The following is a 25,069-nucleotide window of genomic DNA, read 5'->3' on the forward strand; positions in this document are numbered from 1 at the left end:
CCAGCACTTTGGGAGGCCTTGACCACGAGGTCAGGAGTTCGAGACCAGCCTGATCAGCATGGTGAAACCCCCATCTCTACTAAAAATACAAAAAATTAGCCAGGCATGGTGGTGTGCACCTGTAATCCCAGCTACTCAGGAGGCTGAGGCAGGAGAATCATTTGAACCCGGGAGGCAGAGGTTGCAGTGAGCTGAGATCGCGCCACTGCATTCCGGCCTGGGCAATAGAGCAAGACTCTGTCTCAAGGGAAAAAAAAAAAGAAATAAGCTTTGCAGTTTTCTAGGGGAAGCGTATCCTAAGAGATTATTGAATTTAAGAAAACAAAACAAAGGCCGGGTGCGGTGGCTCATGCCTGTAATCCCAGCACTTTGGGAGGCCGAGGCAGGTGTGTTGCCTGAGGTCAGGAGTTCGAGACCAGCCTCACCAACATGGTGAAACCCTGTCTCTACTAAAAATACAAAAAAATTACCTGGGCATGGTGGCACATGCCTGTAATCCCAGCTACTCGGAGGTTGCAGTGAGCTGAGATCACGCCACTGTACTCCAGCCTGGACGACAGAGTGAGACTCTGTCTCAAAATAAATAAATAAATAAATAAATAAGCTTTGCAGTTTTCTGAGGGAAGCATGTCCTAAGAGATTATTGAATTTAAGAAAAAAAAGGGCTACCAAAATAAATATGTCTGCATGTCTGCGTTTGTAATAGAAGTGGCAGGGTCTGTGAAGATGTCATGTCCTAAGACATGTGTCATTCCAGTCAAGTGTTACTATAAGGAAATGTGAACCCACTGTTGTCAAGCCTTCTGATGGTAGTTTATCTTTTGTTTTTTTTTTCTTTCTTTTTTTTTCTTGAAACGGAGGCTTGCTCGTTGCCCAGGCTAGAGTGCAGTGCAATGGCACGATCTCGGCTTACTACAACTTCCACCTCCCAGTTTCAAGTGATTCTCTTGCCTCAGCCTCCTGAGTAGCTGGGATTACAGGTGCGCACCACCACGCCTGGCTAATTTTGATATTTTTAGTAGAGAGGGTTTCACCATGTTGTTCAGGCTGGTCTTGAACTCCTGACCTCATGATCTGCCCACCTTGGCCTCCCAAAGTGCTAGAAGTACAGGTGTGAGCCACCGCGCCTAGCTGTTTTGTTTTGTTTTTGAGATAGGGTCTCACTCTGTCACCCAGACTGGAGTGTGGTGGTGCAATCATGGCTTACTGCAGCCTAGACCTCCCAGGCTCAAGTGATCCTCCCACCTCAGCCTTCTGAGTAGCTGGGAATACAGGCATGCCATCACCGCATCCAGCTAATTTTTGTATTTTTTTTTAGAGATGGGGTTCACCGTGTTGCCCAGGCTGGTCTCGAACTTCTGGCCTCAAGCAATGGTACCAACTGGGCCTCTCAAAGTGCTGGGATTACAGACATGAGCCACCACACCAGGCCCCAGGAACGTTCATAGAGGCATTATTATAGTAGTCCGAATTGGAAACTACCCACCATTAGTAGGAAGGATCATTTGTGGAAAAGTCACATGTTCTTTTTTTTTTTTTTTGAGACGGAGTCTGGCTCTGTCGCCCAGGCTGGAGTGCAGTGGCGCGATCTTGGCTCACTGCAAACTCCGCCTACCGGGTTCACGCCATTCTCCTGGCTCAGCCTCCCGAGTAGCTGGGACTACAGGCGCCTGCCACCACGCCCAGCTAATTTTTGGTATTTTTAGTAGAGACGGGGGTTCACCGTGTTAGCCAGTATGGTCTCGATCTCCTGACCTCGTGATCCGCCCGCCTCGGCCTCCCAAAGTGCTGGGATTACAGACGTGAGCCACAGCGCCTGGCCAAAGTCACATGTTTTATGTAGCAATGAGAAGGAACCAACTACAACTTCAAACAACTTTATGGATTAATCTCAACAATAATGTTGAGTGAAGAAAGCCAGTCACAGAGAGCTCAAAAAGAGGCAAAAGCAAGCTATAGTTTTAAAGAGGTGGGTAGTGGTTATCGTGGTACGTGCGGTGCTGGTAATTTATTTTTTCTGATCTAGAAGCTGGTTTCATGGGTGTTGACTAGCCTTATCAAGTTGTACAATTATGATTTGTATTCATTCGTGTATACATGTTCAATAAAAAATAAAAACACAACAAAAATGTAGGTCAGGCTGGGAGCGGTGGCTCAACGCCTGTAATCCCAGCACTTTGGGAGGCCAAGGCGGGAGGATCACCTGAGATCGGGAGTTCAATACCAGCCTGACCAACATGGAGAAACCCTGTCTCTAGTAAAAAATACAAATTAGCCGAGCATAGTGGCGCATGCCTGTATACCCCAGCTACTCGGGAGGCTGAGGCGGGAGAATGGCTTGAACTCAGGAGGCGGAGGTTGCGGTGAGCCGCCATCGCGCCATTGCACTCCAGCCTGGGCAACAAGAGCGAAACAACGTCTCAAAAAAAAAAAAAATGTAAGTCAGTCTTCAGGCTGAATCATGGCTGTGGGCATCCAGTTTGCTTTATAATGTATAGACATATTTAAGAAAACATCAGAGGGCCGGGCGTGGTGACTCATGCCTGTAATCCCAGTACTTTAGGAGGCCGAGGCGGGCTGATCACTTGAGGCCAGGAATTCAAGGCCATCCTGGCTAACATGGCGAAACCCCGTCTCTGCTAAAAATACAAAAAATTAGCCGGGCGTGGTGGCGCATGTCTGTAGTCCCAGCCACTCGGGAGGCTGAGGCAGAAGAATCACTTGAACTTGGGAGGTGGAGGTTACAGTGAGCAGATATCACGCCATTGCACTCTAGCCTCGGCAACAGAGCAAGACTCTGTCTCACAAAGAAAAAAAAAGAAAAAGAAAACATCAGAGACTTTTAAAATTTTTATTTTATTTTATTTTATTTATTTATTTATTTATTTTGAGACGGAGTCTCGCTCTCGCCCAGGCTGGAGTGCAGTGGCGCGATCTCGGCTCACTGCAAGCTCCGCCTCCCAGGTTCACGCCCTTCTCCTGCCTTAGCCTCCCAAGTAGCTGAGAATACAGGCGCCAGCTACCATGTCCGGCTAATTTTTTGTATTTTTAGTAGAGACGGGGTTTCACCGTGTTAGCCAGGATGGTCTCGATCTCGTCACCTCGTGATCCGCCCGCCTCGGCCTCCCAAAGTGCTGGGATTACAGGCGTGAGCCACCGCGCCCGGCCCTTTTTTTTTTTTTTAAAGTAAACTTTGAGGATGGGCGCGGTGGCTCACACCTGTAATCCCAGCACTTTGGGAGGCCGAGGCGGACGGATCACGAGGTCAGGAAATCGAGACCATCCTGGCTAACACGGTGAAACTCCGTCTCTACTAAAAATACAAAAACAAAATTAGCCAGGCGTGGTGGTGGGCGCCTGTAGTCCCGCCTACTTGGGAGGCTGAGGCAGGAGAATGGCATGAGCGAACCCGGGAGATGGAGCTTGCAGTGAGCCGAGATTACGCCACTGCACTCCAGCCTGGGCGACAGAGTGAGACTCCGTCTCACAAAAAAAAAAAAAAAAAAAAAAAGTAAATTTTGAAATCAGGTAAATTCTTTCTATGTGTGCTTTTCTTAGAGTACCTCCTACAAAGCCCAGTGAGGAAGCTCTTTCTCTCTGGGTCCTAACTCAGCCTCATGTTTACCATTATATGCAATCCAAACCTATTGTTCATTCTTGTTCTCAAACTAGAAAAATAAATCCATGTGTTTATGTTTTTTGTTTTGTTTTTTTTTTGAGACAGTCTTACTCTGTCACCCAGGCTGGAGTGCAGTGGTGTAATCTCGGCTCACTGCAAGCTCCGCCTCCCGGGTTCACGCCATTCTCCTGCCTCAGCCTCCCGAGTAGCTGGGACTACAGGCACCCGCCACCACGTCCGGCTGATTTTTTGTATATGTATTGTTACTCATACTGGGCTGAAGTAAGTTACCCAGGAAAAGAAGATATGTCTAAGCCTAGGGCCCATGGACCAGGGGTAATCAATCAGGTGTAGAAGATAGTTTTTTAGAGTCCGTGTGTCTTGGGGGAACTTGCCTAACGCCACTATGCAAGCACATTGCAAAAGGGCTTCAATTCAGGTGACTAACGGTGTCAGCAAGGCTGTTGTAGTTAGTGAAGACTGCAGTCTAGGAAAGTATGCCCAGGTTTGGGCCCTGGGGGTGGCATTCCTTTAGTTGGGAAGAGATGATCATCTCAAGAGTTGAAAGAGTTACTGCCATGGCAGGAAGGCAAAGATACTAACATGGCAGAATTTGGGAACTAAATTATGGTTCCCAAAAGAGCTAGAGAGGAAGGATGATGTAGTGTGGATAGGGGAGGCTAAGGCAAGTAGAACCCTCTAGAGGAAGTCAAATTGCCTAACTCAGGGCTAAGAAAGGTGTTCCAGGACTTGGGAAGGAAACCTGGAAAGGGCTCAAATAGGGCTGCCTAAGAATGGAAATTCTAGGGACAAAGAATCCAAATCTTTTTTTTTTTTTGAGACAGTTTCACTCTTATTGCCCAGGCTGGACTGCAATGGCACAATCTCGGCTCATCACAACCTCCGCCTCTAGGTTCAAGCGACTCTCCTGCCTCAGCCTCCCAAGTAGCAGGGATTACGGGCATGTGCCACCATGCCTGGCTAATTTTGTATTTTTAGTAGAGACAGGGTTTCTCCATGTTGGTCAGGTTGGTCTCGAACTCCCAACCTCAGGTGATCCACCCGCCTCAGCTTCCCAAAGTGCTGGGATTACAGGCGTGAGCCACCGTGCCCGGCCAAGAGTCCAAATCTAACTACACCACACCCTTGAGGTCCTTGACAACCTTGGTTGTTATGGCAGCACATTTCAGACTACACAAAAATTTCCCAGGGAGGATTTCCCAGGGAGGAACTATCCTGGAGTAAGGGATGTGCTGCACCTCCAGGGAAGTGGTCAATTGTACTAGGAAAGTTGTCTCAAAATGCAGGAGCTAGGCTAGTGTATGACATTATGTCTCAGAGAGGACGAGTTCCTCAAACTGCCCAAGGTGAATCACAACCTCATGCCTATTTTCAGAATTCAACCTTTCCTTTGTCCTTTCCACCTCTTTGATAGTACTAAAACCTGGATGCTGTAACTACGAATTCCACATTTCATGCTTGACTTTTACTCTCTTTATAATCAACACTCTCCACCACAGTCTACCTTTAATGCCTTTCAAGAAATGGGATAAAATGCTACCACTAGTGGGTGTCAGAACCATCTGAACTGAATATTAATTTTCCAGATGTTTGGATTAACATTGGTCTTCCTTCCCTAATAAGGACAGAGGTGCGAAAGAACCTTCATATGAAGTGGCTTTGAATCTTGAATATTCATGTTTATTGTCCATTTTTTACTTCAGAATGACTGGTGTTTTTAGGAGTGGGTGGAGCTTGGAAATTGAGAAAGGGAAGAGAACAAGGCAGGGACCAAACAGGGACATGGCCAAGACAAGACAGTTGTACAGTTGACTCTCAGGCCTTCGTGGAAACCATATGGCAGGAAGGCTTGGGGGCATTTACCCTTTGCCAGCTAGACTCCAGTCCTGCACTGGATCCCATCTGATGGAAACTTGGAGAAGCCCATGCATGACTCAGCGTTCTCCAGTGGAGAGACTGCCCGTGTTGCTGACTCTGCCTTGCTTTGCAGGCAGAAGCAGCAAGAGACTGAAGACTTTTTCTCTAGAATAAATAAGCCCAATTACTTGAAAATCAAGTAGTACAATAAACCTAGCCAAAAGTGGTCTCTCCTAAATCAGCTTAGGTATATGCCTTCTCCAGGAAGATCTCCCTTATTTGCTGACCCCACCTCTACACCCCTAAGCTGGGTTAGGCACTTCATGCTTTGTTCTCTCAGCTCCTAGCCAATAGCCCTATCACACACAGCACTTACCCAGTAGGATCTGTTTCAGTACCTCAGTAGAGGAGAGCCGCTTGTTTGTGCCTTTGGCAGTCTGCTGAAACCTATGAACCAATTCTTAAACAATGTTTTCCAATGCATAAAATAAAATACATAGGATTACAAAAGAAAACAATTATAATGAAATGTGTAGTTCTGGTTTTCTGAGCTGGGGGTGTTGCTCTGTTGCCTAGGCTAGAGTACAGTGGCATAGTCATAGCTCACCACAGCCTTGAACTCCTAGGCCCAAGCAAAATACTCTTGCCTCAGCATCCTGAGTAATTGTGTCTACAAGTGTGAGCCACAAGACTTGACTAATTTTTACATTTTTTTGAAGAGATGGGGTCTGGCTATGTTGACCAGGCTAGTCTTAAACTCTTGGCCTCAAGCAATTCTGCCTCAGCTTCTGAAAGTGCTTGGATTCTAGGTGTGAGCCACCGTGCCTGGCTGAAATATGTATTTCTTAACTCCAGACATCTGCAGTATGAATTCCTTAAGTGCAAGGACTATGTCTTCATCTCTCTACTGTCAGTGCCTAGCACAAAGCCTGGCACATAGATGGTTCTTAAAAATGTTTATTCAATGCATGAACAGAAAGATAAATGCCTACTACCAAGTCAGCCTAAGGTTCATTGCAACTGCTTATGCACATACCAATGGCTTGCATATGTCTCACCCCATCTAGGATCATCTAGACCAGGGCTGTAAGGGAACCCACATTCAACAACAGGTGCCATAATATCTAACAATAATGACAGGCTATTGGAAGACCAGGAAAATAACAAAGCTCATGTATTTCACCAGCTGGAAAATTCATCTAGTAAACAGGCTGTTTGAGGAAATCTCTTGACTTTGGAAGCATGATGCACACACTACCTTAAAACCCTACCAATAGCTCTGATGGAGGAAAGAAGGGAACCTGAGCTAGCATGTTGGTATTCACGAGGGCTCTTCTGTCCTGAATTGGTCCTCTCATCTCTGGGAAAGAGAAAAGTGTCCCTAAAAACCACAATAGGGATGAGATGTGCCTTCCTAGATTCAAGTAGATTCAGTCTTAGATAGCAATTTTGTTTTTGTTTATGTAGCAACAGAAAACCTAAACAAGCAGGAAATAAAAGCTACTTCCCTCACTAAAGATATATTAAGGGCCAAATATTTGTTCTAAATTGATTGCTAAGTCTATTAGATATTTTGAAAAGAAAAATAAAACCCCAGGCTATTTAAAAACTAAAATCTACAACTGTATGGAGTTCATAAATCTCATTCTTAAGAGTCACCTTCAGGCTGGGTGCAGTGGCTCATGCCTGTAATCCCAACACTTTGGGAGGCCGAGGCGGGTGGATCGTTTGAGGCCAGGAGTTCGAGACCAGCCTGGCCAACATGGCGAAACCCCGTCTCTACTAAAAATACAAAAATTACCCGGGCGTGGTGCTGGGAGCCTGTAATCCCAGCTACTCAGGAGGCTGAGGCAGGAGAATCACTTGAACCAAGGAGGCGGAGGTTGCAGTGAGCTGAGATCACACCATTGCACTCCAGCCTGGGCTACAGAGCGAGACTCCATCTCAAAAAGAAAAAAAAAAAAGAGTAACCTTCCCATGTTACAGGGTTTCTTTGACTACATACAGCCATCTGAGGGATGGAGAATGCAACTTTTACTTGCTCGATGGGGTTTCCAACATCTGTTGGAAGAAACATGGCTTCTGATAGGTGCCTTCTTAAAAATAAAAAAGAAAAAAAAAACTACAGGTCAAAGTTTTGTTTTTAATAAAAATATTCCTCCCACTCTTAAGGTGTGTGCTTTCTTTTTTGACCTATTTTTCCTTTAATTTGTCTGTAGTTTCCCTGTATCCCTATATTTTTCCTAGTGCAGTAAACAATGCAATAAAAGAAATAAAAACCAGGGTCCACTCTTGCCCCAAACACTGAAGAGGGTCAAAGAGAAGAAATCACAGCACGGAAAATGGCCCAGCTCTAAATATACAAACAACATTAAAAACAAAACAAAACAAAATAACCCCCCCCAAGACATTATTATTGACATTCCTGGTACATTTCCTATAATATAATGTTGCAGACAATGCTTCTTTCCCAGGGAGTCCAGCTCACTCAAGAGACATCTAGTCGGTGCCTCAGGAAAGCCTGGGGGTGTTGAGTCCTTTGCCAAGCCTAAAGCTTTTTATGATCTCAGTATCTCACAGAAACATCTGTGGTATAAATGAATCTAAAAGGGGATGAAGGCAGGCAGGCACCTGTCACTGTTCTCCAAATCAGCCAAAAAGCTGAAGAGCGTGGGTTCTAGGAGACAGATGCCATTAAGAGTTGAGGGATGGAGGGCAGAACAAGAGGAAGCACCAAATGAGTGGCTGCTTTTGGTTCCAAAGCCAAAAAAATGGCCCCACCAAAAATGGCAGCTGGTTTGATTGAGGAACTCCCTGCTCTTGGATCCATGCAATGAAAATGATGGCCTTGGAGCCCCATCCCTGTGACAGCCACAGTCCAAGAACCAGAGCAATTTACATCACATTGCACAGTTTCAAATGAATGGACTGGTACTAGTTTAGGAGGGTGAGTGCTTTGACAAAGTGTGGAACAAGGTAAGCTATTACCTTGAACCCCAAAGCACAGCCGCAGCATCCTTGGCTTTCCATTTCTTTCTTTTCTTTTTTTTTTTTGAGAAGGAGTTTCGCTCTTCTCGCCCAGGCTAGAGTGCAATGGCATGATCTCAGCTCACTGCAACCTCCGCCTCCCAGGTTCAAGCAATTCTCCTGCCTCAGCCTCCCAAGTAGCTGGGATTACAGGCGCCCGCCACCATGCCCAGCTAATTTTTTTTTTTGTATTTTTAGTAGAGACGGGGTTTCACCATGTTGGCCAGGCTGGCCTCAAACTCCTGACATCAGGTGATTCACCCGCCTTGGCCTCCCAAAGTGCTGGGATTACAGGCATGAGCCACCGCACCCGGCCTTGGCTTTCCATTTCTGCAAAACCACAGGCCACTGCTGCCACTTCCTCTGTGGAGATGTACCTTCCACTTATTACCACCCTCTTCTCAAAATGGCACTCACGGTACTAACTTTTGGAGATCTCCAGAGGCGTCAGTTGCACCTCTGGAAGTAAGATGGTTTCCCTGCCCCATACTTGCCAAAGCACTTCTTTTTTTTTTTTTTTTTTTTTCTGAGACGGAGTCTCGCTCTTGTTGCCCAGGCTGGAGTGCAGTGGTGCGATCTTGGCTCACTGCAACCTCTGCCTTCCCAGGTTCAAGCAATTCTCCTGCCTTGGCCTCCCGAATAGCTGGGATTACAGGCTCCCGCCACCACACCCGGCTAATTTTTTTTTGTATTTTTAGTAGATACGGGGTTTCACCACGTTGGCCAGGCTGGTCTCAAACTCCTGACCTCGTGATCCGCCCGCCTCGGCCTCCCAAAGTGCTGGGATTACAGGCGTGAGCCACCACGCCCGGCTAGCACTTCCCTTTTTAAGCTAGTGCTGGCATGCCACCTTCCCCTCAAAGCAGAGTCAACTTCCTTTTGTTTGAGAGTTTTGTACTGGCCTCTGTAGGCCCTTTTCAGGATATAAAATAAAGTGCCCTTCAGCATCCACATGCGATTGGGTTGCCTTCCAGTGTCAGATCTGTGTTCCAGAGTTTGGTCAATGCATCTTTACAAGAATAAAACCACATGCCTACACACACAGACGAGCCTGGAAATGGCTTTCTGGACAGGGTTACTCGTTATCTTGACAATTCCCCTAAAAGAAATTACTTTCTTGGTGTAAGATGATTAGGACATTGAATGACCTACTCTCAACTTCTGGAAGGGCAGCTTGTTTTGTCCATTTTTCAATGAGGGAGTGGGAAGAACCCAACATTTTCAGTTACAACAATAAGATTTTGTTTTTTTTAAAAAAAAGGGTCCTATGTGGAAATGAGTGGGACAATGATAAAAATAAACAAATAATTAAAATTCCAAATCAAAACATAACTCCTGGCCCTGAGATCCCCAGTTAATCCTCTAAGACCACAATCTCCACATTGTGAACTTGATGCTGGTGTTCTTCCATCTCAGCCACAACTTTCTCCTCAGTCCTCAGCTCTGTCTCCAAGATGACTGCTTTGCCCTCAGTATCTTCAGCTTCTGGGTCTGGGGCTGGATCAATCTCAATGATGGTCTGCCCATCCTCTGAGGTGCTTTCAACAGCCTGAATTGCCGAGGTTAGGCCGGACTCCATGGCCACCAATTCCACAGGGCTAACCATGGTGGTCATGTTGCCCAGTGTACTCCCATCCTGCATGGCAGTAGAGCTCAGCAGAGCCAAGCTAGATGAAGGGTGGATGGTCACTGTGTCTGGTGAGCTGCTCTTGGCAGAGGAGACCACTGTGGCATAGCGGAAGAGCTGAGGGCCAGAAGGCAGTGTGTGGACAGTCACAGGACTGGAGCCCTGGCTGAGGGTGGCCACTGGAATATTGCCCATGGAAAATGACTGACCCACTGGGGTGATGGTGATGGGTGAGATGACTGTGAACTGAGGCTGCTGGACAGGAGGAGAAGGGCTCAAGACAGTGGTGGAGGCTGGCCGCTGGAGCCGGGGCCTTTTTGGAGGCTTAGGAGTGCTCACAGGCATCAGTACCACATTTTGAACTGTCTGAGATTTCAGCCTGTGATCCTGGGCTTGCTTCTTCTGCTCCTCCAACTGGCGTTCCAAGTCTATGGAAAAAAAGAAAAGACTTTGTGTAGAGGGAAGTAAAATCTTGGGAGCATTAAACTGACAGTCAGGAGACCTGGTGTCTCTGTCTGGTTTTGTTATGAAGTAGCCTCAGGAAAGTTGTGATACTGTTTTCTTTCTTGTGTTTATTTCGGGGGCAGAGTCTTGTTATGTTGCCTAGGCTGGAGGGTAGTGGCTATTCACAGGTGCTATCATTGCGCACTATAGCCTCGAACTTCTGGCCTCAAGCGATCCACCACCTCACCTTCCCAAAGTGTTGGGATTACAGGCATAAGCCAGTGCGCCCAGCTGGCACAGTCCCTTGGAACTCTCATGGACCTACAAAGGAGCTACAATGGCCACACCAAAAAACAGCGATTTTCGAACTATCCTTCAAGGTAAGACTGCCTTGCTGCATTGACTGGAAAACTCCTTTGCTGGTGACTCAAATAGCCACAGTTTACAATTATTGCCTAGGAAGGTCTACAGAAAGTTACAGAAGAAGTCCCTAAAAATTACAGAACTAAAAGAGGTCTTAAGAGCTCAAACAAATTCATTTTGACAGGGATCCAGAGAGGGAAAGTGACTAATTTAAGGTTATGAAGATTGGGCCAGGACAATGGTCAACTTGGTTGCTTTTGCATTACAGTACGCCTATCACTATCCCTCTCCCAAGTGACCAGTCCAACCTTAGGTGACCACTGGTAAGTTAGCTTCTACAATGGAACCTATTACTTAGTACCTGATAAGCATCCAAGAAAGAATCAGTTACACTTGTAGTACACTTTGCTCCCTATGCGTGATATTGTGATATAATAAGAAATACATATTTAGTCTCTACTCCTGGATCCTGGCACACAGCTCCTAAAACACATGGATCTCCAGAACGGTAAATGTCTTTTTTTTTTTTCTGAGATGGAGTCTCGCTCTGTCGCCCAGGCTGCAGTGCAGTGGTGCGATCTTGGTTCACTGCAAGCTCTGCTTCCCAGGTTCAAGCGATTCTCTTGCCTCAGCCTCCTGAGTAGCTGGGACTACAGGCGCCCGCCACCGCGCCCGGCTAATTTTTTTTTTTTTTGTATTTTAGTAGAGACAGGGTTTCACCGTGTTAGCCAGGATGGTCTCAATCTCCTGACCTCGTGATCCGCCCGCCTAGGCCTCCCAAATTGCTGGGATTACAGGCGTGAGCCACCATGCCCGGCCCAGAGTGGTAAATGTCTTTATATCTTTTTTTTTTTTTTTTTGAGACAGAGTCTCACTCTATCGCCAGGCTGGAGTGCGATGGCATGATCTTGGCTCACTGCAACCTCCGCCTCCAGGGTTCAAGCGATTCTCCTGCCTCAGCCTCCCAAGTAGATGGGATTACAGGCATGCACCACCATACCCAGCTAATATTTGTATTTTTAGTAGAGATGGGGTTTCACCATGTTGGCCAGGATGATTTCAATCTCTTGACCTCATGAACCGCCCACCTTGGCCTCCCAAAGTGCTGGGATTACAGGCGTGAGCCACTGTGCCCGGCCTAAATGTCTTTATATCTTAATGAGATGACTGGTATCTGGGAATCCTTAGATAGATTCAAGACGGGGGCTGGTCACCAGAAAGATCCAGACATGATTAAAGACTAGGACTTTCAGCCCTCCCCACCAACCTCCAAGGAGTGGAGAGAGGCTGTAGGTTGATTACCAATGGCCAATGAGGTAATCAATCATACCTATGTAACGAAGCCTCCATAAAACCTCAGAAGTACAGGGTTCAGAGAGCTTCAGATTGTTGGAGGTTCCTGACAGTGGCGTGACTACAGAGTGCATGGAAGTCCCACTCTCCTTCCCACCTTGTCCCATGCATCTCTTCCATCTGGTTATTCATCTGTATCCTCTGTAATAACCTTTATAATAAACCCAATAAACATTGAGTAACTACTTCTCTGAGTTCTGTGAGCCACCTTAGCAAATTAATCAAATGCAAGAAGGTGATTGTGGGAACCCCAATTTATAGCCAGTTGGTCAGAAGCACAGGTCATTTGCAGTTTGCCTTCAACAATTAATCAAAAAAAAGAAAAAAAAAGCACAGGTCACAACCTGGGGCTGAATGGGAGGCAGTCTTTTGGGACTGAGCCTTACCTGTGTGATCTGATGCTATCTCCAGGGGGATAGTATCAGAATTGAACTGAATTATATAATACCCAGTCAGTGTCCACTGGAGAGCTGATTGCTCGGTATATGCAGAAAAACCCCTACACATCTGATCACAGAAGTGTTCTGTTCTGTACTGAGTGTATGAGCGTAGGAAAAACACTTTGGTTTTTCCAATGACTTATACTATAAAACACCAAGAGCGGCCAGGCACACTGGCTCACGCCTGTAATCCCAGCACTTTGGGAGGCCGAGGCAGGTGGAGCACCTGAGGTCAGGAGTTCAGACCAGCCTGACCAACATGGAAAAACTCCGTCTCTACTAAAAATACAAAATTAGCCAGGCGTGGTACCGCATGCCTGTAATCCCAGCTAGTTGGGAGTCTAAGGCAGGAGAATCGCTTGAACTTGGGAAGTGGAGGTTGCAGTTAGCTGAGATTGCACCATTGCACTCCAGCCCAGGCAACAAGAGCGAAACTCTGTCTCTAAATAAATAAATAAATAAATAAGGCTGGGCGTGGTGGCTCACGCCTGTAATCCCAGCATTTTGGGAGGCCGAGGCAGGCAGATCACCTGAGGTCGGGAGTTTGAGACCAGCCTGACCAACATGGTGAAACCCCGTCTCCATTAAAAATACAAAATTAGCCGGGCGTGGTGGCGCATGCCTGTAATCCCAGCTACTCAGGTGACTGAGGCAGAAGAATCGCTTGAACCCAGCAGGCAGAGGTTGCAGTGAGCCGAGATTACGTCACTGCACTCCAGCCTGGGCAATAAGAGTGAAACTCCGTCTCAAAAAACAAAAATAAAATAAATAAATAAATAAATGTCATCCCTAGAAGAAAGTCCGGGTATAATACTGAGTAGCAACTTGAAAAATATTAATAGGGCTGAGCACAATGGCTCACACTAATAATCCCAGCACTTTGGGAGGCTGAGTTGGGTGGATAACTTGAGTCCAGGAGTTTGAGACCAGCCTGGGCAATGTGGTAAAACTCCATCTCTACCAAAAATACAAAACAGCTGGGCATGGTGGTACAGGCCTGTAGTCCCAGCTATTCAGGAGGCTGAGGTGGGAGGGTCACCTGAGCTCGGGGAAGGTCAAAGTTGCAGTGAGCTGTGATTGTGCCACTGCACTCCAGCCTCAGTGACAGAGTGAGACCCTGTCTCAAAAACAAACAAACAAAAAGAAAAATATGTCATGATGAAAAAAAGCAGAAAACAAAACTTTATGTATACAATGATTAAAAATATCTGAAAAAATAATAAACACAAGGGACCAAAAGCCTGTATTTCTAACAAAAACCAGTTTTCTGATGGTTTAAAGGTTTTTTCTTTTTTTTTTTTTTTTTGAGACAGAGTCTCATTCTTGTCGCTCAGGATGGAGTACAATGGCACTATTTTGGCTCACTGAAACCTCCGCCTCCCGGGTTCACACCCTTCTCCTGCCTCAGCCTCCCGAGCAGCTGGGACTACAGGCACGCGCCACCACATCCAGGTAATTTTTGTATTTCTAGTAGAGACAGGGTTTCACCATGTTGGCCAGGATTGTCTCAATCTCTTGACCTCGTGATCTGTCTGCCTCAGTCCCCCAAAGTGCTGGGATTACACAAAATTTCTGATTACCACAAATAACGAAGAAAGTGCTAAATTTATATCTACCAAAAGATGCAGTATCAATAATGTAAAAAAGACAAAGACCAGTTTGTGTCTTCTGCCACCAATGTTATTGAATTAATGGAGCAATCTAAGAGACATCTTAATCCTCCACAAGATACAGAAGGGGGACTATGATGTCAGCTTCCTTCTTTTTTTCCTTTGTGCTTCTTTTGTTTCTCATCAATCTACCTCACCTGCGGCTTTTTTTTATTTTTAAAAGCAAAATCTGATACTATTAAAAAAAAAAAAAGTTACCCCAACAAAAGTCAACAAGAAAATGGGAAGACAAGAATATTAGCATGATATCACCAAAGAAGAGAGATAAGTTATACATACCTGTCAGAGTATAGAGAAACTGTTCTTCTCCCTGCTCTACTTGGTTCCTTCTGTTATCTAAAACCTTCTTGACTGTGTCCATTAGGCCAAATGTGTGTGCTACATTGTTGAGAACAGCAGCATCTATTTAAAACAAAAGACATGCCTGTCCAGTTAAAACAGATATGTTCCACCACTCTCCATTGTGCTGTTTATAAATATGAAACAACCAGAAATTATGGGACTCTCCTAACTGCATTTTAACACATTTTTAACAAAGATTTATTACATGTATAATGAATACTGGTTTGATTGTTATATTTTTGTAAATCTTTCCATATAAGTAAATACAAAGATCAGGCTGGGCATGGTGGCACATGCCTGTAATCCCAACACTTTGGGAGGCCAAGGTGGGAGGACTGCTTGAGGCCAGGAGTTCAAGACCAGCCTGGGCAACATAGTGAGACCCCTGTCTCTACTTACATAAATTTGAAACAATTTTTTTTCCTTTTTTTGGAGACAGAGTCTTGCTCTGTCCCCCAGGCTGGAGTGCAGTGGCACAATCTCGGCTCATTGCAACCTCCACCTCCTGGGTTCAAGCGATTATCCTGCCTCAGCCTCCCGAGTAACTGGGACTACAGGCGCCTGCCACCACGCCTGCCTAATTTTTGTAGTTTTAGTAGAGATGGGGTTTCACCACATTGGCCAGGCTGGTCTCGAACTCCTGACCTTTTGATCCACCCACCTCAGCCTTCTAAAGTGCTGGGATTACAGGCACTAGCCACCGCACCCGGCCAGGAAATTGAAAAAATTTTAAGGCCAGGAGCAGTGGCTCACATTTGTAATCCCAGTCTCTAACAAAAATACAAAAATTAGCTGGGTAAAAAAAAAATAATAATCATAAATAAATAAATAATAAAAAAAATTAGCTGGGTGTGGTGGCATGTGCCTGTAATCCCAGCTACATGGGAAGCAGCTGAGGCAGGAGAATTACTTGAACCCAGGAGGCAGACATTGCAGTGAACCAAGATCGTGCCACTGCACTCCAGCCTGGGAGACAGGGCCAGATTCCATCTCAAAAAAAATTTTTTTTTTAATATCTTGCATCTGTTTATAGTTCTGACTTTAGGTTTTGAAAACATGGTCCCTGTACTAGACAGAGTTAACGTTCATCTCAGTTTTGCTATTTCCCATATGTGCAACCTTTGGTAAGTCAATTCATTCTTCACTTTTCTCATCTAAAATGAATGGGATTAATAACACTTACTCTGCAAAATAGACATGAAGATTAGAAATATATTTTAAGTGTCAAACATGGGGATTGGGCATGCAAGATTATTATTTTTATTATTATTATTTTTTTGAGATGGAGTCTCACTCTGTCACCCAGGCTGGAGTGCAGTGACGCAATCTTGGCTCCCTGCAAGCTCTGCCTCCCAGGTTCAAGCGATTTGACTGCCTCAGCCTCCTGAGTAGCTGGGATTACAGGTGCACGCCACCATGCCTGGCTAATTTTTGTATTTTTTTTTTTCTGAGATGGAGTCTTGCTCTGTCACCCAGGCTGGAGTGCAGTGGCGCAATCTCGGCTCACTGCAAGCTCCATCTCCCGGGCTCACACCATTCTGCCTCAGCCTCCTCAGTAGCTGGGATTACAGGCCCCCGCCACCATGCCTGGCTAATTTTTTTTGCATTTTTTAGAAGAGATAGGGTTTCACCATGTTAGCCAAGATGGTCTCGATCTCCTGACCTCGTGATCTGCCCGCCTCGGCCTCCCAAAGTGCTGGGATTACAGGCGTGAGCCACCTCGACCGGCCTAATTTTTGTATTTTTATTAGAGACGGGATTTCACCATGTTGCCCAGGCTGATCTCGAACTCCTGACCTCAAGTGATTCACCTGCTTCAGCCTCCCAAAGTGCTGGGCGCGGTGGCTCCCCTCTGTAATCCCAGCCCTTTGGGAGGCCGAGGTGGGTGGATCACCAGCCTGACCAATATGGTGAAACCCCGTTGCTACTAAATACAAAAAAATACAAAAAATTGGCCAGGTGTGGCGGTGCACGCCTATAGTCCCAGCAATTTGGGAGTCTGAGGCAGGAGGATTTCTTGAACCCGCGAAGCAGAGGTTGCAGTGAGCCAAGATTGCACCACTGCGCTCCAGCCTGGGAAACAACAGCGAAACTCTGTCTCAAAAAAACAAAATTGGGCCAGGCACGGTGGCTCACGCCTGTAATCCCAGCACTTTGGGAGGCCGAGGTGGGTGGATCACGAGGTCAGGAGATTGAGACCATCCTGGCTAACACAGTGAAACCCCGCCTCTACTAAAAATATGAAAAATTAGCCGGGCGTGGTGGCAGGCACCTGTAGTACCAGCTACTCAGGAGGCTGAGGCAGGAGAATGGTGTGAACCTGGGAGGTGGAGCTTGCAGTAAGCTGAGATTGCACCACTGCACTCCAGCCTGGGTGACAGAGCGAGGTGTGGTGGCTCACGCCTATAATCCCAGCACTTTGGGAGGCTGAGCCAGGTGGATTGCTTGAGCACAGGAGTTTGAGACCAGCCTGGGCAATATGGCAAAACCCTGTCTCTACAAAAACTACAAATATTAGCCAGGTGTGGTGGTATGTGCCTGTAGTCCCAGCTACTTGGCAGACTGAGGCAGAAGGATCAATTGAGCCCAGGTGGTTGAGGCTGCAGTGAGCTGTGACTGCATCACTGCACTCTAGCCTGGACAACAGAGCAAGACCCTGTCTCCAAAAAAAAAAAAATTGTCAGTATTTGTGTTAATTGCTTCCTTAACTTGGACAACCTCACCTACATTCCCTTCCAGAGTCACCTCACTTGGTCCCATGGTTTGAAATAACACACACATGCTGAGCACTCCCACATGTACATCTCCAACCCTGACCTCTTTCCTGTATTCCACATTCATACTTCTCTGTAGATGAGTGACATCTCTATTTGATGGTCTAATAGTCATCTCAATTTAAGAGGTAAAACTAATTTTGATTTCCTCTCTAAACCTGTTCCTCTCCCAGTGGCCTTCATCTCAGTAAATGGCATCACCACTCACAGCTCAGGCCAAAAATGTGTGAATCATCCCGGTATCTTTCTTTCTCTTTCATCCTGCCTCAAATCCATCACCAAGACTTGGCAGTTCGACATTCAAAACACATTCTCAATCTAATCACTTCTTCCTAAGTTTACCGCTACCCACTCTAATCCATGATACATTATCTCTTGCTTGGACTAATTCCTTTAAGAGCTTCCCAACTGGTCTTGTTTCTACTCTTTCCCCATAAAAGTCTACTCTCCACACAGCAACCAGAACAATCTCTTAAAAATACAAATCTGGCCAGGCACAGTGGCTTGCGCCTGTAATCCCAGCACTTTGGGAGGCCGAGGCAGGCAGATCACGAGGTCAGGAGATCTAGATCATGCTGGCTAACACAGTGAAACCCCGTCTCTACCAAAAATATAAAAAATTAGCCAGGCATGGTGGCTGGCACCTGTAGTCCCAGCTATTCGGGAGGCTGAGACAGGAGAATGCTGTGAACCTGGGGGGTGGAGCTTGCAGTGAGCCGAGATCGCATCGCTGCACTCCAGCCTGGGAGACAGCAAGACTCTGTCTCAAAAAAAAAAAAAAAAAAAAAAAAAAAAACAAATCTGGAGGCCAGGCACGGTGGCTCACGCCTGTAATCCCAGCACTTTTGGAGGCCAAGACAGGTGGATTACCTGAGGTCAGGAGTTCAGGACGAGCCTGGCCAACATGGTGAAACCCCATCTCTACTAAAAATACAAAAAACCTAGCCGGGCATAGTGGTATGTGCCTGTAATCCCAGCTAGTCAGGCGGCTGAGACAGGAGAATCGCTTGAACTTGGGAGGTGGAGGTTGCAGTGAGCCAAGATCACGCCACTGCACTCCAGCCTGGGCAACAGAGTGAGACTCTGTCTCTAAATAAATAAATAAGAATTCACTGAATACACAAGGTCTCATCTCATCACAATCCCATTTCTTTTCTTTTTTTTTTTTTTTTTGAGACGGACTCTCGCTCTGTCACCCAGGCTGGAGCGCAATGGTGTGATCTCCACTCACTGCCACCTCCACCTGCCGGGTTCAAGCGATTCTCCCACCTCAGCCTCCTGAGTAGCTGGGATTACAGGCACCTGCCATCATGCCTCACTAATTTTTGTATTTTTGTAGAGACAGGGTTTCACCATGCTGGCCAGACTGGTCTTGACTTCCTGATCTCAGGTGATCCACCTGCCTTAGCCTCCCAAAGTGCTGGGATTACAGGCGTGAGCCACAACGCCTGGCCCATAACCCCATTTCTATTAGATTAGAATATCCTTTTACATTCTGCACAGCAGCACCCTGAAAGTATTCAGAAACAGCTATAAGTGAACACAAGTTCAGAAAGCCTTAAATTAATAGGATACGAGAATAATCTTTATTTATTTATTTATTTATTTATTTTTTTGAGATGGAGTCTCTCACTCTTCCGCTTGGGCCAGACTGCAGTGGCACTATCTCTACTCACTGCAAGTTCTGCCTCCCAGGTTCACGCCATTCTCCTGCCTAAGCCTCTTGAGTAGCTGAGACTACAGGCGTCCGCCACCGCACCCGGCTAATTTTCTGTATTTTTAGTAGAGACAGGGTTTCACCGTGTTAGCCAGGATGGTCTCGATCTCCTGACCTCGTGATCCGCCTGCCTCGGCCTCCCAAAGTGCTGGGATTACAGGCGTGAGCCACCGCGCCCGGCCCGATATGAGAATAATCTAAAAGCAAGTGGATTTCTCCAATTTTCAGACTCTTTCTCTATATATACACATAGTGGACATACACACATAATGAGTGTATACAGAGTCTGAAAATACATATATAGGCTGGGCGCGGTGGCTCATGCCTATAATCCCAGCACTTTGGGAGGCCGAGGCGGGCGGATCACCCAAGGTCAGGAGTTTGAGACCAGCTTGGCCAACATGGTGAAACCTCATCTCTACTAAAAATACAAAAAATTAGCCGGGTGTGGTGGCATGCGCCTGTAATCCCAGCTACTCAGGAGTCTAAGGCAAGAGAATCACTTGAACTCAGGAGGTGGAGGTTGCAGTTAGCTGAGATCACGCCACTGCACTCCAGCCTGGGTGACTGAGTGAAACTCTGTCTCAGAAAAAAAAAAAAAAAAACAAGAAAATACATATATCGCAAGAGAGAGGATGCTTTCTGTCAGTTTTTTTTTTTTGAGATGGAGTCTTGTTCTCTATCACCCAGACTGGTGGGCAGTGGTGTAACCTTGGCTCACTGCAAACCTCCACCTCTTGGGTTCAGCAATTCTCGTGCCACAGCCTCTCAAGTAGCTGGGATTACAGATGTGCACTATACCCAGCTAATTTTTTTTTTTTTTTTGTATTTTTAGTAGAGACAGGTTTTCACTATGTTGGCCAGGCTGGTCTCGAACTCCTGACCTCAAGTAATCCACTGGTCTCGGTCTCCTAATGTACTGGGATTACAGGCGTGAGCTACCACACCTGGCCTGTTTTTTTTTTTTTTTTTTGAGACAGGGTCTTGCTCTGTCACCCAGGCTGGAGTACAGTCATATGATCATAGCTCACTGCAGCATCAAACTGCTGGGCTCAAGTGATTCTCCTAAGCCTCAGCCTCCCAAGTAGCTGGGACTACAGGCACCCACTACCAACCATACCTGACTAATTTTTAAAAAGTTTTTTGTAGGCCGGGAGCAGTGGCTCATGCCTGTAATCCCAGCACTTTGGGAGGCCGAGGCGGCGGGATCACCTGATGTCAGGAGTTCAAGACCAGCCTGGCCAACATGGCAAAACCCTGTCTCTACTACAAATACAAAAATTAGCCGGATGTGGTGGTGGGCGGCTGTAATCCCAGCTACTCAGGAGGCTGAGGCAGAGAGAATTGCTTAAAACCCAGGAGGCGGAGGTTGCAGTGAGCTGAGATTGCGCCACTGCACTCCAGCCTAGGCGATAGAGCAAGACTCCGTCTCAAAAAAAAAAAAAAAAAAAAAGTTTTTTGTGGAGACAAAGCATCTCACTATGTTGCCCAGACTACTGGCACCATTTATAAAGACAAAAATTACCTGTGGAAAAGCATGGCCAGATCTGAGTTCAAAACCTAGTTATGAACCTTAGACAAGTGACTTAACTTATATGAGCCTTAGTTTCCTTATCTGTAAAATTAAGATAATAATACCTAACATCAGGGTTTTTGCAAGGCTTACAGGACCTGCCTACGGAAGTGAGTATTCAATAAATGACTGCTACTGTTAGGATTAGTGCACTTACCTGTGACTTGGAAGGGAGCCTGGATGAGCCGCTGCTGAACTCCCCTGAGCAGCTCCTCTATTTCCTTCTGTATATTGCAGACAACCTCTTCCATCAGCCCTACATCAGCTATTCCTTTCCAGAACATCAAAGTGTCCTCTGGCACAAGAAGGATAAGACAGAGGGTAAAAAAGAGACACTACCTAGATACTTAGGCAAATCTCTACAATGTTAAATTCAAAATTATTTTAACTCAAAATGATTTCTTATTGGGCCATTCCTGAAAAAAGGGAATAAGCTTTGGAATACTAGATGCTTCCCTGAGTGGGCACCCAATTATGTGGCCTCTTCAGCAGCATAGGTGCTTGGGATAATTGCCTCAATTTGTCATTCTCTCAATTTGTCATAGTTCTCACTACAAAGAATAGTCATTTTCCTCCAATAAAAATATTAAATTAAACACTAAATAAACATATTTAACATTAAATATTATTTAATTTTAATTTAAAAATGAGATATTTAATATCATAAAAGTTAAATAGTAAAGAAATTAAATATTAATTAAGATATACTCTCTCTATTCCTATACTTAAGAAAACAAAACAAAACAGTTGGATAGATGGGGCTACAAGCTCTCTGAGGGTGGTGGCTATGTCTTTTCTTTGTTTCTTTTTTTCTGAGACGGAGTTTCGTTCTTGTTGCCCAGGCTGGAGTGCAATGGCGCGATATCAGCTCACTGCAACCTCCACCTCCCAGGTTCAAGTGCTTCTCCTGTCTCAGCCTCCGAGTAGCTGGGATTACAGGCATGCACCACCACACCGGACTAATTTTGTATTTTTAGTAGAGACGGGGTTTCTCCATGTTGGTCAGGCTGGCCTCGAACTCCAGACCTCAGGTGATCCACCCGCCTTGGCCTCCCGAAGTGCTAGGATTACAGGCGTGAGCCACCGCACCTGGCCTGTCTTTTCATCTACGCATCCAGCATCTAACAACAGTGCCAACTAAAAATAGGCAATAATAAATACTTATTAAATGAATAAATAAATGGAGGGTGATGTGAAGCCTCTCCTGGTCCCCTCTAAGTGAATCATCATTAATCACCATGCTCTACAACACTTGCCACCTATTTTTTCCTTCTAATATCTCAAAACTTAGTTTACCTAAGAAATGTGCCAAAGTTGGAGGCAGTCTGATCAGATGAAAAGCATAGACTACGTAGTCACACAGCTAAATTCAGCTCTGACACTTGTTTGTGACTGGTCTTAGGCAAGTTGCTGAACCTTTCTAAATTCTGATTTTTTGGGTTTTTTTGTTTTTTGTTTTTTGGGTTTTTTTTTTGAGACGGAGTCTCAGTTGCCCAGGCTGGAGTGCAGTGGCGCGATCTCGGCTCACTGCAAGCTCCCGAGTAGCTGGGACTATAGGCGCCCGCTACCACGCTCAGCTAATTTTTTTTTGTATTTTTAGTAGAGACGGGGTTTCACTGTGTTAGCCAGGATGGTCTCAATCTCTTGACCTTGTTATCCACCCGCCTTGGCCTCCCAAAGTGCTGGAATTACAGACGTCAGCCACTGCGCCTGGCCAATTCTGATTTCTTTGTGTGTAAAATGTGACTATGCAGGGCTATTGCATGGATTAAAGTAGGATGTTTGTAGCTATAGTTAGTATTTACATGCATGAGAAAATCCAGCAAAAGTAATTAAGAGGTCTTCTGTATCCATGATGATAATGGTGATAAGGGTCACAAGACCCTGCAAGACATGTGAGCCCTATAGAAGAATACCTGAAATTTCCTCTGAGTCTTTCTTTACACCCTCCTCCGTGGCCATGGTGACAGCAGCGGTGAGAGCTGAGTTCCATTCCAGCCCTGCCTCTTCCATGCTCTCTTCTGAGATGGCAATCTGCGTGATGCTACCTAAAAACAGTCCAGTAGAGGTGAGAACAGTGAATTTAATGAAAAAGTTATAGCTATCCTATATCTCATACTCAACAGCTACAAAGACCTTGTTATTTTAACATTCTAGCCTCTTGGCTGCAGGTCCCTATTTTAAAAACTAGCCTCTTAGGTAAGCTAGGATGAATATTGGATTTTCTAAAGAAAACCTGCCTTGCAAAGGAAAATGCTTTCTTACTTTGAATAGAAAGTGAAAGATAACTTACAAAATCACAAAAGAGCAATGTGTTTCCTAGGTAGATATGTTTTTGAAGGAGATTGAAGATAGGCGTTACTACTAGCCTGCCTGCCCCAGACTTACTGAGGGTGAAGAAAGCTTGAAATAATTTAAAAGAAAGGTATAGTGCTTTGCCAAGAGCTCTACTACAAGCAAGTTTGATACTAAGCATCTAACTTATTTATTAGCCTATAAAGAGAAAGTAAAAGAAATGGAGACCATAAAAATCAGATAAGATATTCATGTATAGCAGATTCGCAGAGGGGAAAAAATACCCTTTGCTATTACTTGTATAGTAAGATTTTGACTGGGCGTGGTAGCTCATGCTTGTAACCCTAGCACTTTGGGAGGCTAAGGTGGGCAGATCGCTTGAGCCCAGGAGTCTGAGGCCAGCCTGGGCAACATAGCGAAACCCAGTTTCTATAAAAACTAGCTGGGTGTGGCGGTGCACATCTGTTGTTACAGCTACTCAGGAGGCTGAGGTGGGAGGATCACCTGAGCCCAGGGGGCTTAAGGCTGCAGTAAACCATGATTGTGCCACTGTACTCCAGCCTGGGCGACAGACTAAGAACTTGTCTCAAAAAAAAAGAAAGCTTTTGGCCAGGCACAGTGGCTTATGCCTGTAATCCCAGCACTTTGGGAGGCCGAGGCGGGCGGATCACAAGATCAGGAGATTGAGACCATCCTGGTTAATGCGGTGAAACCCCGTCTCTACTAAAAATACAAAAAATTAGCCGGGTGTGGTGGCGGGCGCCTGTAGTCCCAGCTACTCAGGAGGCTGAGTCAGGAGAATGGCGTGAACCCGGGAGGCGGAGCTTGCAGTGAGCCGAGATTGCGCCACTGGACTCCATCCAGCCTGGGTGACAGAGCGAGACCATCTCAAAAAAAAAAAAAAAAAAAAAAAAAAAAGACAGCTTTTAAACAAAGAGAATCGAGAAAAACCAAACTGATCCAAACAGCAATATAGGAAAGTACGGGCTCTACACACTGGAGGATATCAATCATCAGGCAAAAGATAATCAAGTGAAGGACTTTTAGCCAAATAAAAAGGAAGTACAGTTGTCCCTCAGTATACATGAGGGACCGATTCCTGGACCACCTGCATATATAACCAAATCTGTACATGCTCAAGTCCTAAAGTCAGCCCCGTGGAACCCACATATACGAAAAGTAAAACTCAACACTTCATAGACCCGGGTTTTGCATCCTGCAAATACTGTATTTTCAATCCATGTTTGGTTGAAAAAAAAAATAGCTGCATAAAAGTGGACCCCCACCGATCAAACCCATATTGTTCAAGGGCCAACTGTAAATAGTATTTCACAGTATTTTTCACTTTTCAAGTGAAAGAGTCAAGTGTCCAAATATTCAAACTGCCAGATATTTTATACTTTCCTGAAAGGGATTTAGGTTTCAAGGAATCTGGCCTCTACTCACCCACTGGATACACACAGAATATTAGAACTGACCAAAAGATCTTTTTTTTTTCTGAGACGAAGTCTCGCTTTGTTGCCCAGGCTGAGGTGCAGTGGCATGATCTCGGCTCCAGGTTCAAGTGATTCTCCTGCCTCAGCCTTCTGAGTAGCTGAGATTACAGGCACGCACCACCATGCCCGGCTGATTTTTTTTTTTTTTTTTTTCTGAGATGGAGTCTTGCTCTGTCGCCCAGGCTGGAGTGCAGTGGCGCGATCTCGGCTCACTGCAAGCTTCACCTCCCGAGTTCACGCCATTCTTCTGCCTCAGCCTCCGGAGTAGCTGGGACTGCAGGTGCCCACCACCACGACCAGCTAATTTTTTGTATTTTTAGTAGAGACAAGGTTTCACTATGCTAGCCAGGATGGCCTCCATCTCCTGACCTTGTGATCTGCCAGCCTCGGCCTCCCAAAGTGCTGGGGTTACAGGTGTGAGCCACTGCGCCCAGCCATGCCCAGCTAATTT

General features: G+C 45.7%; 1 protein-coding gene across 9 annotated transcripts in view; it reads right to left on the bottom strand.

Annotated features, from left to right (window-relative positions):
• Positions 1-9,401: 9,401 nt before the first annotated feature.
• Positions 9,402-25,069, bottom strand: part of GMEB1 (glucocorticoid modulatory element binding protein 1) — a 46,814-nt gene continuing 31,146 nt past the window's right edge. For all 9 annotated transcript variants that reach the window (XM_063667096.1, XM_054498008.2, XM_063667081.1 and 6 more), the window contains 4 exons: positions 22,744-22,875; positions 20,985-21,122; positions 14,701-14,823; positions 9,402-10,579 (listed from right to left, as the gene is read on the bottom strand). In XM_063667096.1, the coding sequence (XP_063523166.1) occupies positions 9,879-10,579; positions 14,701-14,823; positions 20,985-21,122; positions 22,744-22,875 (1,094 nt within the window). In that variant the 3' untranslated portion in view covers positions 9,402-9,878. The remainder of the gene's footprint in view (positions 10,580-14,700; positions 14,824-20,984; positions 21,123-22,743; positions 22,876-25,069) is intronic.

This window comes from Pongo pygmaeus, chromosome 1 (assembly GCF_028885625.2).
Source record: "Pongo pygmaeus isolate AG05252 chromosome 1, NHGRI_mPonPyg2-v2.0_pri, whole genome shotgun sequence".
NCBI classification, from domain to species: domain Eukaryota; kingdom Metazoa; phylum Chordata; class Mammalia; order Primates; family Hominidae; genus Pongo; species Pongo pygmaeus.